The sequence below is a fragment of the Lissotriton vulgaris genome, chromosome 11 (assembly GCF_964263255.1).
Source record: "Lissotriton vulgaris chromosome 11, aLisVul1.2, whole genome shotgun sequence".
In the NCBI taxonomy this organism is placed as follows: domain Eukaryota; kingdom Metazoa; phylum Chordata; class Amphibia; order Caudata; family Salamandridae; genus Lissotriton; species Lissotriton vulgaris.
The window spans coordinates 372,157,520-372,170,922 of NC_141699.1; the positions used below are offsets into that span (position 1 = coordinate 372,157,520).

General features: G+C 43.9%; 1 protein-coding gene across 1 annotated transcript in view; it reads right to left on the minus strand.

Annotated features, from left to right (window-relative positions):
• The window catches only part of FAM178B (family with sequence similarity 178 member B), a 2,784,983-nt gene that overhangs the window by 60,282 nt on the left and 2,711,298 nt on the right, over nucleotides 1-13,403 (minus strand). Inside the window, exon 19 of the mRNA XM_086943356.1 lies at nucleotides 12,201-12,353. Coding sequence (XP_086799482.1) covers nucleotides 12,201-12,353 — 153 coding nt within the window. The remainder of the gene's footprint in view (nucleotides 1-12,200; nucleotides 12,354-13,403) is intronic.

Here is a 13,403-nt window from a genome sequence, read left to right on the forward strand (position 1 = left end):
CAGTGTCCTGGAAGGTGCCCCGTCCACGGGCACTCACAACAGTTCCAGTCCTGCTCAGGTAAGTCGACTGCACGCGATCGTCGTGGCAGCACTCGGCAAGAGCAGGCTCTCCTCTGAGCCCACACAATCTTGCTCTGGCATTGATCAGAGGTGTTTCTGCACTCTTTCTGTAGGGTAAGTGTCCAAGCTCCCCAAGAGGATGTGGGGCGTGATTCCAATGCTCTCGATCCCATTGAGGCAGAGATATTTGCACAGCTTGCTTACTTGATCCACTGAGTCAGGTCGGGTGCAGTCCTTGTTGCTCCTGGTTACCTATGGGTCACCACTGCTCGCAATTCACAGGCTCCTGCCTGGTCCACATGGCAACATTACTCCTGGCATAGAGAGTTGGCGCGCCTCTGTGACACAAGGCTTCGGATTTAACAGCAGGGCAGTCCTTACTACAGTAGCCCCTCTTGGCATATGGCGTCACCTTACGGTGTCATACCGGCTTCAGGCCTTCTTCACAAGGCATTCTTTTCCTCTGTGGCACCTCCTGGTACACGGGGTCACTGCAATAGCGCTGCACAGGCTTTCGCCCTTAACATACAGCAATCTTTACATGGCTATCTTCACGGCGGCTTTCTCCTGGCACTGGGGGGTCACTCACTCAAGTCTGCCCACGAGCAATGACCTAAACAGTACAGCAGCTATCACCGGTAGCCCACTTGACAGCGATCCCCACTGGACAGGGCCCTTCCACCTCTCTCTTCTTCCTCACAGGATACACTGGTCTTGGCAAGCAGGCAGATGCTGGTGCTCCAGGCTCCAGAGTAGGTGGTCTTGGTTTCCCTGGGTGGTATCCCCTCACCAAGCAGAGAGACTAGCAGACCTTGTCTTGCAGAGCTTCTCCTCCTCACACAGCCTGACTGCCTCCTTGGCAGATGACAATTTTTGGGGTCTCAACCTCCCCTTCTTATAGTCCATTTCCCGACAACAAATGTGATTTAGGGTCTGGAACTTTGAAGTTTTACGTTGCGGTTCTGCTTCTTTTGAAGTATATACTTCTCCTCTCCTGATTCCTCTTGAAAAGCCATCTTTCACATCAGGAGAGACTCCGAAGCTGATAGTCCCACAACACAGGCCATGGGAGTCACTAGAGGTCACACCTGGATGTCAGCCACAGTGATATGTGCATCAAAAGGTTAACCTCAGGTTCCCAGCCCCAATCTTTATGATTTCCTTATTATCTCCATCTCCTTCCTTAAATCCAGGCACCTTCCTTGTGACTTCTCACTGAATCAAAAGGCACCCTTTGAAGTGTACAAGGGGATCCTTGCTCCGCCTCCTTCAGTGTTTCCCACCAAGGTCACAGGAATGCACCAATACACAAATCTGTCTGGAGGGATTCCTCTACCTCCTCATGTGTTCACCAGACAGGCCTGGGCCTCCCAAAATGGAAACCAGGGCACTCCAGGTAACGTACCATTATAGGCACACTTGCATTGTGTGTGTTCACAGTACAGACACTATCCAGCACTGTTACCTACATGTATTGTGCCATCCCAGACACACATACAATTAGCTCACACATTCACTCTGAATGCACTGCTCAGTAGTATAGCCTATCTGTGTTGCCACGTGAAGACACACATGCAGCCAGCACACACATTCACCATATGTGTTCTGCTACAACACTATACTCTTCATGTACTGTACTCCTCACAGGTACACACATATCTAGTACACCATTCATGCACTGCATAGAGCTACATTTTCATGTACTGCAATCCTTGTAGGTACACATACACTCAGTACGTTCACTCACCATGCACGCACAGCACTGATCTATCCTTGTATTGTACCCTTACCAGTCACACACACAAACTGTGCAGAGTCAGCACTGCACAACTCTTCAAATCTAACTGATGTAGGCCAAGAGTGAGTTAAGCACACAGCAGCAGAACTTTAAAAAGTGAGTGAGCCTGTAGACCTCACTTTAATGACACAGGTTAAAAAGAACCAGTTGACTTCTGCTGATGACTACATGGTATGCTGCCACCACCGTGCTTGCGCTGCTTAACTCCTGGTAAAAGAGGTAACCTTCCTCCACTATGAGGATAGCGCTTTGGGCGCCCCTCCCGTTCCTTCAAGACAACAATCTGTGTACAGGCCTACGTCATGCCACACATGCACGATATGTGTTTGCTTATGACAGCAAAAATGTGCAAAAATCAGCATTAGGGATCCAGACATTAGTGCAGTTGGGCACTAAGGGTGGGGTACACGTCCATTACCATGCAGATGCAAAAAAAAGATGGAGAAGCCTCTGATAGAAACATGCTGAACCATCATGCGATGGGAAGCACATGACAAGGATAAAGGAGGCTAGCTTGAAAACTTGGTAAGCAACACATGGACCCTGGGAAAAATTGGTGGTAGTGGGATGGAAACAAAAAGCGTCTCTGAGGAGATATTCATTGACCCCTAGAAACACACTAACACTGCATGCACCCAGGGCTTTAAGTGGGCCAGGTCTCACCAGTGCTGAGTACCAGCAGTTTTTAAAAGGGGGCCTCGAAATGGGTCTCTATTGGGCTCTGTTTTGTGCCCTGGCACAGACGGTCTGTTTTTTTTCTGAACTGCAGAGATAGCAGGCACATCGATGTGCGCATGCTTACACTGCTCACTTTTCACTAGTGGAGAAGTTACAGCATGACGTCATGCCAGGTGAGCGTTGTAGGGGAAGGGAAATCCTTTAAAGAGTCATTTTCTCTCTGGATTTCCCTTCTCTTTTTGAAACTCAGGAGCAGCAACATCGTCGTGGTGTCACCAGGGCTTTGAGTGGAAGCTTTTTCAATATGCCATACAAGCCATAGTTGCTGCTTATTTATCTTATATAACTAACAACCATTGACAAAGCCAATAGTCCTGACTTGTTGTAGGTATGATGTTACTTATTGTATCATATATCTGGATACAATGACAGAAACAGCAAAATACAAATCGGGCGGCACACTATGCGAAGCACAGATTTTTAGCGTAAGTGTTTTAAAGACACGCCCCTAATTACATCGACCAAGCCTTTTTGAGAGACCCCCCCAGTTTCATCATCCCACTTATGGCCTGCATGCACCTGTTGTTGTTCTCTCTGACCTGCCTCACTAATGGAAGAGCAGAGAGGAGGCTCCGCACAGGAGGAGGGGCTAGGTCTAAATCGGGGGGGGGGGGGGGATTAGGTCTATATGGGAATGCCGCAACACAGGTATAAATTGCAGGCATAGCGGGGGAAGCCCCACCAGAAGGAAGGCAAGGTGCACAGAAACAAATGAAATGACGAAAACAAAAAGCCCCTTCCCGTTGACCCACATGGACCTGGCGAAGCAACAAATGGAAATGCATACTGCCTACCCAGGAGTTATATAGCTACCACCATCATCACAACTGGTGGATCTATGAGCCAGAAGAGTCAACACATGCAGGATCATAATACTAATTATGAAGGCCTCTAGTACATTACAGCACTGGTTACGCTCCCTAGGGTCAAACCCTGGCCCAGCTTCCTCTGTCCTTCAAAATACCACCCACTGTGATGCCGAATCTTCTTAAAATTTGGCAAATGCTTTAACCGCCCAGGGGTCTATATTTAAAATTCGACACACATTGGTTCTGGCAGGGAGGGAACTAAGTTGCAGCCCTAATCCAAAATGTTTATTTCCATTACATGCCAGTAGGTAATGCTGCTCTCTGTTATGGTAATTAATGCCGAATGAAATGACACTAATTGTCATATGAAGACAGAACTTTGCTCAGAGTTGTTCCTTGTTTTGGTATAGTGTACATTTTCTCAGTAACTTTCAGTATATGGATTATAAAAAGGGACCGGGTGATTATGAACAAGCAAAAAAGTACTAAGCCGTCATTACTTAGGGCCACTTGTAAGATTGTGCCGGCCTCTTTTGTATATTTGGATCGTTCGCAAACCATTTTCAAATTTAAAATGAACCTGATTGACCAAAAGAGTGAGAGAGGCGATGTTCCTGTTGTGCTATTCACAAATCATTTACGAGCCTCTGCAATGTTATTGGCTGCTCTGGCTTGACTTGTTTTTGTTATGGCTTCTCCATTCGGGAATCCGAGAACCTTCATATATCGTAACCCTTTGTTGAGTCACAGAATATATTACATGGGCGATGAATAAATTACATGGGTGATGTGGGGATCTGAGGTCATCCCAGAGTTGTGTAGCAACCAGCGAAGAAAGGAGTAGGGCGGGACCTGGTCTTCCAAGCCAGCTACATGCAGCCTAAGGGAGTGTGAAGTTTCAAGACATTTGCAAGAGGTTAAAATGCACTGAAATGAGCACAGGAACATTACATCCCTGACCCGTATGCAGCCATTGTGTAGGCCTTTAAGGCTCGAGCTGTATTGTAAGAATGCTATGATGCTAGGTAGAATGTAATGGTTGCATCTTTGGAATGAAGGGGCAGTTGTAGAGCAGTGGAGTTGGATAGCAGCTGCTCCCTGGCGCTCACCTGTATTTATTGTACTTCCTTAAATAAAGCTGGAATCCAATATATGGCCTGAGAGCATCATTACAGTGAAGTTAAAGAAATTTGCAGGAGGTTAAAATGCGCTGAAATGAGCACAGGAACATTACATCCCTGACCCTTATGCAGCCCACTTACTAATTACTTGCTTGAGGTCCTCCTCGTTGGCTGAATGAGGAACCCATTTACAAAGGATCAGCATGTCATCACTCCCCTCCCCTAACACGTCCTTTTGCCCATCAAATGAATCAGTTTGTATGATCTCACGCACTATGTCTAGCATTAAAGAAAACTACACAAAATCCCATCTTTCGTTCTATGATGAGCTGCTCTTGTGAACACTGTGACTTATTGTGTGGTTATTTCTTTTCGTGTTTTATAAGCACTGACATGTCACCTGGCTGCTTCAGAGCCATCTGGAACACAGTGAGGAGGCAGCTTTGCCAAAACAAATGGCTATCAAAACAGTCAGAGTGAACACTGGGCACAAGTAGTCTGTTTTCTCCCCGGGGCTACTGAATGGTTCCTGGCACGGCCCAAAAGGCCAAGAACTGCCAGGTTCTCAAGGAAAGTGAAGCCATGGAAACAGGGACACATTCATAGGAGCGAGTTTCCTCAGAGTGCAAATGCCTTCTCTTTAAGATGTTAACTTTCAATGAAATAAAATGGCCTCCCAGGATAGTGTGCACCTGGCACGACAAGTTCTAGCGTGTTTGTGTTTCTCGTATCTGTGAGCGTCTTTTATGCATCGGCGTGCTTATGAGTTAGAACGCATCCCACAGCGAGGTGCCAATTTTCTTTTTATACGGCTGGAGTGCCATCTCTTGCCATAACATCCAGAGGGCATCATCTGTCGGCTGCAGTTGTGCCAGAGCTTCAGGGCACAGATCCATCTCTGCACCACATCAGTACTGACTTCAGCTTTTGCAGGAACTTGCTCACCCTGGCTGCTGCCAACCTCCATTCTCGCTTGCAACACTTTCCCTGGTAGGGTGAGGCCTTGCTCTGTTCGTGTGAGGTTCATTTGTGCAGCGCTGTGTATGCTGCATGTATTGGTATTTTGTGGTGATGAAAGAAAGTTTTTTATGTTATATATATATATATATATATATATATATATATATATATATATATATATATATTACCTACTGGCGCTCGCCAGTAGGTAGATATAGTTATTTTTTATGTAATATATATATATATATTACCTACTGGCGCTCGCCAGTAGGTAGATATAGTTAGGACCTAGTTTCCATAGGAAATCCGCAACATTCTATTGGGAATAACTTTGGCGCCGGTTGATGAATCTCCGCGAAGATGGCCCGCTACGCTCCACTCCTTCCCTGAAAGTCTCAGGAAGATTCGTCAAGCGGGGGCCGAGAAAAAAGGGGGGTCCCAAACCGTGTTTTCCCCATGTTAATTTCCATAGGACGTTTAGACACGGCTACAGCCCGAACCACTGAACGGAATTAAACCAAATTTGGGGAAATGGTAGGGTCTGGTACACAGATCACATTTTTGTTTAAATGGTGTAAATCCCTCCAGTAGTTGCTGAGAAAATTAAAGTTGAAATCAATTATATATCTATAAGCGCGCACCGTGCTTGACATCAGTGATGTCATTTGAGATGTCATCAGTGATGTCATGAGTGATGTCACTGACCATGTCATGAGTGATGTAATATGTGACGTCATCAGCAGTGCATTGCGGGCGCTCGAGTTATAGTTAGCTGAACTAACTATAACAGGGGAATTTCAATGGTTTTATATGAGTGAAATGTCCAGTTAAATATAACATGTGTGAAACCTACGTTTTTTTCAGTGAATTTCAAAGGTTTTGTAAATGCTACTTCCTAACTATAACGTGTGTAAAACCTACGTTTTTTTCAGTGAATATATATATATATAACATTTAAAAAACATTGTTTTGCAGTTTTTTGATACCATGAATTCGAAACAAAGGCATTGGCGCGCTCTACATGAGCACCGGTTACAATACAGAAGGTCACATTCATTTTTAGGTCGAGATGGGCAGCGAATGCGCTGTGCGGCGTGCTGTATTCAGGTAGAGACTTGAATCTCTGCCCACTCCATGTCCATAGTTTTCATTGGATTGTGTCATTGTCCACTGCAAACTGTAGTTGTTCATTGATCAAAAGGCTTAGTAGTCCCTCCTTAGTACTGCCTTGTCTCATTTTGTAACCTCCAATGGCAACACCCCTTGTTACATATGCTGTTACTCGGTATGCTTTAATGACATCCTCGAACACAATTTTCTCAATAGCAGCTGTTGCAGGCAGGACATGCTCGCTTCTAACACTTAAAAAAAAATTTATACCACAATAGTTCTCGCATTCACAAGAATTTAAGCTGTTGGCATTGTAAATGACAATGCCTTTTATATATCTGTTTTAAAAACAACACATAATTAAAAGGCATTGTCATTTACAATGCCAATAGCTCAAACTCTTGTAAATGCGAGATCTATTGCTTGCAAATGCTTGTTTACTTCTCCAACTAGCATACACACCATATAAACTTATCAACCTAGGAATAATCAACTGCAAATTAGATGGAATTTTTAAAAAACGTTTTGGAGAAACCATTCTTCTCCACGGGGTGAACAACCATGGAGTGTCCCTTTACATTCCCAGCCTAAAACACGCATTGGTAAAGCTCACAGGTCGTGTCTTTGAGAACTTTTGGCTTTGCCAAGGGGTTTACTGTTCTGCACAGCATCCCCAATGCTATGCAGCATGGCTGAAGGATAAAAAAAAGCCTTTGACACGGCTGCCAGCGTCATTTTGTAGGCACACACACCACTCATGCACATGCCTACTAAATGACCCGGGTGCTATCTTTTCTGTTTACTAATAGAGCTGTGTAGGATCGGTAACTTAAAATAAAAATAAAAACATATATATATATATATATATATATATATATATATATATATATATATATATATTACCTACTGGCACTCGCCAGTAGGTAGATATAGTTATTTTTTATGTAATATATATATATATATATATATATATATATATATATATATATTACCTACTGGCGCTCGCCAGTAGGTAGATATAGTTAGGACCTAGTTTCCATAGGAAATCCGCAACATTCTATTGGGAATAACTTTGGCCCCGGTTGATGAATCTCCGCGAATTTCTCAAAGAAGATGGCCCGCTACGCTCCACTCCTTCCCTGAAAGTCTCGGGAAGATTCGTCAAGCGGGGGCCGAGAAAAAAGGGGGGTCCCAAACCGTGTTTTCCCCATGTTAATTTCCATAGGACGTTTAGACACGGCTACAGCCCGAACCACTGAACGGAATTACACCAAATTTGGGAAAATGGTAGGGTCTGGTACACAGATCACATTTTTGTTTAAATTGTGTAAATCCCTCCAGTAGTTGCTGAGAAAATTAAAGTTGAAATCAATTATATATCTATAAGCGCGCACCGTGCTTGACATCAGTGATGTCATTTGAGATGTCATCAGTGATGTCATGAGTGATGTCACTGACCATGTCATGAGTGATGTAATATGTGACGTCATCAGCAGTGCATTGCGGGTGCTCGAGTTATAGTTAGCTGAACTAACTATAACAGGGGAATTTCAATTGTTTTATATGAGTGAAATGTCCAGTTAAATATAACATGTGTGAAACCTACGTTTTTTCAGTGAATTTCAAAGGTTTTGTAAATGCTACTTCCTAACTATAACGTGTGTAAAACCTACGGTTTTTTCAGTGAATATATATATATATATATAACATTTAAAAAACATTGTTTTGCAGTTTTTTGATACCATGAATTCGAAACAAAGGCATTGGCGCGCTCTACATGAGCACCGGTTACAATACAGAAGGTTACATTCATTTTTAGGTCGAGCCTGGGCAGAGAATGCGCTGTGCGGCGTGCTGTATTCAGGTAGAGACTTGAATCTCTGCCCACTCCATGTCCATAGTTTTCATTGGATTGTGTCATTGTCCACTGCAAACTGTAGTTGTTCATTGATCAAAAGGCTTAGTAGTCCCTTCTTAGTACTGCCTTGTCTCATTTTGTAACCTCCAATGGCAACACCCCTTGTTACATATGCTGTTACTCGGTATGCTTTAATGACATCCTCGAACACTATTTTCTCAATAGTAGCTGTTGCAGGCAGGACATGCTCGCTTCTTACACTTAAAAAAAAAATTATACCACAATAGTTCTCGCATTCACAAGAATTTAAGCTGTTGGCATTGTAAATGACAATGCCTTTTATATATCTGTTTTAAAAACAACACATAATTAAAAGGCATTGTCATTTACAATGCCAATAGCTCAAACTCTTGTAAATGCGAGATCTATTGCTTGCAAATGCTTGTTTACTTCTCCAACTAGCATACACACCATATAAACTTATCAACCTAGGAATAATCAACTGCAAATTAGATGGAATTTTTAAAAAACGTTTTGGAGAAACCATTCTTCTCCACGGGGTGAACAACCATGGAGTGTCCCTTTACATTCCCAGCCTAAAACACGCATTGGTAAAGCTCACAGGTCGTGTCTTTGAGAACTTTTGGCTTTGCCAAGGGGTTTACTGTTCTGCACAGCATCCCCAATGCTATGCAGCATGGCTGAAGGATAAAAAAAAGCCTTTGACACGGCTGCCAGCGTCATTTTGTAGGCACACACACCACTCATGCACATGCCTACTAAATGACCCGGGTGCTATCTTTTCTGTTTACTAATAGAGCTGCGTAGGATCGGTAACTTAAAAGAAAAATAAAAACAGATATTTTTTTTAACCCCTTCATTGCTGATGACGAACCCCAGCCGTCATGCACTACGGTGCTCGTGTGCTGATGACGGCTGGGGTTCGTCACGGCCCGCCCCTGTTCGTGCTGTTTACAGCACACCAGGGGAATCGCGGCCGCATGGAAAGGGTTAAAGTGGGTGATGGAAGCAATGGAGGAGATATGAAGCAACATAGTAGGGGGCAGAAGCAACACAGGAGGGGGGAAAGACAACACAGCATGCAGGTGAGGAGATGAGAAGCAAATGGCGAGAGCAAAGTGATGTAGACAGGGGAGGATAACAAAGGTGAGCAGACAATGGGGGAGTGTATGAGGTGGGGGAGAAGAAGCAACGGGCGAGACAGTAGGGTATAGTGGGGGGAAAAACAGCTTGGAGAGCAGGCGTGGAGAGGGAAAGCAACACAGAGGAAAGGAGGTGAGAAGGAGAACCAACAGGGAAAAGAGAAAATGTGGAAGGTGTGGGTGAGATACGGCGAGAAAGCAATAGAGGAAGTTCAAGAGAGCGATCACAACATGGAGTGGGTGGGGAGAAGCACACGGACTGCAGAGTGCAACATGAAGTGCAGGGGAAGAGAGGTACACGAAGGAGACAGCTGGTGAAATTATCCACTTTCATGGAGTGCTTGACTGAAAAGAAAAAAGTAGAGTTTGAAAAACAAGCAGTGAAAGCATAGAAGCTAGTCAACCAAAAGAAATGGTAAAGTGGTAATGCTCCATGGAGGGGAAAAACACAAGAAGAACAAGCTAGGCAAATGAGAGTGACAGGAAAGCTAACCAATGGTAAGCATTGAGTGAGCTCTGAGTCCTTGTATATTCTTGGTAAGCCCACAACATCTATTGAAAAAGACAGCACACGTACCGTCTAGTAAGCGAGACCTAAACAGGATTTGCAGCCATAAATCTTCACCTTTTTGAGGGGAAAAGACAGGAAGACGTTGCAGACAAATTTAATTTGTCAATGCTCATAAACTTGCGGAAATAGGTACATTGCACTGCTCGCTCTGTGATTTAGCGCCGGAATTGAGTTCTGTGCCGAAAAATCAGCCCCATAGACACCACAAGATGCACCAGAGGGCACAGATACTTGAGTTGATTTTTTTGCGGCTCAAGTAGATTTTCTACTTGAGCAGAAGCTGACCGCGAACCAATGTGCCCCCCCCACGTTGGTAAAATCTCACCGGATTTCCTCCTAATGACTGAAAATCGTGCTAGGGGATGCCAACTCTTGCTCGCCAACTTACTTTTTATGCATATACGTGAGAAAAGATTCTGTCACACAGGGACTGAGGAATTTGGCCAGAACCCCCCATAACAAGAGTAACGTGGAGTCACCAAAATTCAGTCAATGGAACGTAATATTTGCCCAACCCCAATACTGGTAGTCGCCTCACAAACACCTTTAATGTTTATAAGACTCTGGACAATTAATGAAGTTAGCTTTGGTCTGACGATGTTGGAGGGGAATTTCCTCGATTGGAATATAATCTTTTAATAGTGGGACAATCTAGTATTTTTTGTTTGCAGTTTTATATTGTGTGAACTTGACCCCAAGGTACTGAAGCTCTGTACATGAGCACCAGTTACCTTACAAGAAGGAGACGTTCATTTAAAAAAATCAAATTGATAGGCTTATTGAGATTAGATGATTTACCCAGAATCACAAGATATTGAGCCAACGCCGTGACTCGACCCTGGTACCCCATTTCGAAAGTCAGTAGCTCTGGCCCTTCCTCTCCATATATGCAAGAAGTAGCTTGAAAATATGTTTTTTACATGAAAACCTGTCATAGATAGAGCCTTGTCAAAGTGTTTTGTATCTTGATTAGGCTAGTAAGAAATTTGCCTAAGAATGCCGATATCACAAACAACCTACTCTACCCCTCCTTGCATCATCTGACACCTCTTTTACTATACCAACCCCCAAAACAAACCTTTCTAAACTCTTCCCTCTGACTCTTCCCCTCCAAAAAAACCTTTCTACTCATCTAAAAGACTCCTCCTACTGCAATGACCTATAAAAAAAGAAATCCTTCACTCTTCTATCCCTCCACTATCCTTTTCAATCAAAATAACAGACTAGCATGTTCACTTCTCTAATTCCATATTCCACTATAATAATTACCGCTAATCCTTTATGGGTTCCAGGGTAGCGTGCTACTCACCAACAAAGCGTTTCAACACCTCACCAGGGTTACAAGCGCTATATAAATGCAAATCTTTTTTCCTTTTTTACCCCTCCCCAACCCTTCTCAATCCAAATAAGTGACTAACATATCCACGACTCAAATTACTTCATATTTCACTATACTAATTTTCAACACTAATCCTTTATGGGTTCCGAAGTAGCCTGCTACTCGCCAGAAAAGCTCTTCAACACCCCATCAGGGGTAACAGGCGCTATATGAATGCAAACCTTTCTTTCCCTTCTATCCCTCCGCTATCTTTCTCACTCTTAATAACTAATACCCACCACTCAAATTACTTTCATATTTTACCATACTAATTCACCACTAATCCTTTATGGGTTTCCTGAGTAGCGTACTACCCACCACAAAAAGCGCTTCAACACCCCATCAGGGGTTAGAAGCGCTATATAAATACAAACCTTCTTTCCTCTTCTATCCTTCTGTTATCCTTCCAAATTCAAATAACTGACTAACATATCCACCACTTAAAATGTACTTGCATGTTTCACTATACTAATTCAACACTAATCCTCTATGGGTCCCGGAGTAGCATGCTACTCGCCGAAAAAGCACTTTGGCGCCTCGTCAGGGATAGTAAGCGCTATACAAATGCAATTACAATACAATACAATCTACCAATTGTATCAGCAAATCTCCATCTCCCTATTGCTGTACTCACCTGAGACCTGCTCAGCACCAGCAACTCCTGCCACTTGACATAAGTTCGTACAGCTAGGTTCTTGAGTTTGCTGCGGTACATGAGTTGAGGAGTCTCGCGGATGTTACTCATGATCTGTTGATCCAGCTGAGTGCATAATGCATGGAGATAATTCTGCAGATGCACAAAGAGGACAGCAAAGGTTAGGGGGAAGACACTGGAGGACAGAGTATTAACTTTATTTAGGTGAAAGCATAAGCATATGGAGCATAGGCACACAGCATGAAAACAAGAGGAAGAAAGACAACATCAATTAGAGTCTGAGAGGACAAGATGAAGTACACACAAAGAGAGAGGCAGAGGGTAAAAGCATGGAGAGAGTAGGAGACAGCATGAATGGAGAGATCGAAGGAGGGAGAACAGTATGAAAGAAAGATTTGAGGGCACAGGAGGAAATACAGATAATAAAAACGAATTCTTCTAAGGTGAAATAGATAATAAAACATATTCCAGTGGCAAAGGGGTGTAACGCAGGCCCCTGCAACCCCTGCAGTCCCTGCGGTGCAAGGTGGCATTAAACCCTTCAGGGCTCCTCTAACCGTTCAGAGGATCATTCAGCCCAAGGCCAATCAATATCTATGAAACATGGGAGACCCAACTGCCCCTCTTGGGTTGCTTGTCTTCTGGTTAAGGGAGGACCTGACCTGGCAGTTCAGGCTGGACTTTTCCTATTGGAGCAGGGCCAAGACTGGTTGCAATAGGCTTGATCCCAACTGAGGTGGCATGGTGGGCAAAAGAGCAATGGGTTGGAATGCTAGTCCAAGAGGTTGCTAGTGATTAGACTTTTTACAAGCATTCCTACCATTACCTTTTGTGTGACTTTATGTAACACGCTCAGTGGCAAGGGTATGACTCAAGGTGGACCCTGTGCTCACTGTGCCACTGGACAAAGCTATACACCCAACTTAAGAGCCCCAGTCAGGGCAAAACCTGTCTTGAGTTGCTTGTGCTCTGGTTCAGGAGGGACCTGGCCTGGCAGTTCAAATTAGAGAAGGGTTAGGACTGATTTGCAAAAGGCCGGGTACTAACTGAGGGGTCACGGTGGGCAAAAGAACGATGGATTGGATCCTACCATAAGTGATTGCCAGTGTTTAGACTTATTGCAAACATCTTTTGTGTGTCTAAACAATGATCCAGCCATCCACTTATTAGAGTTATCGTTGT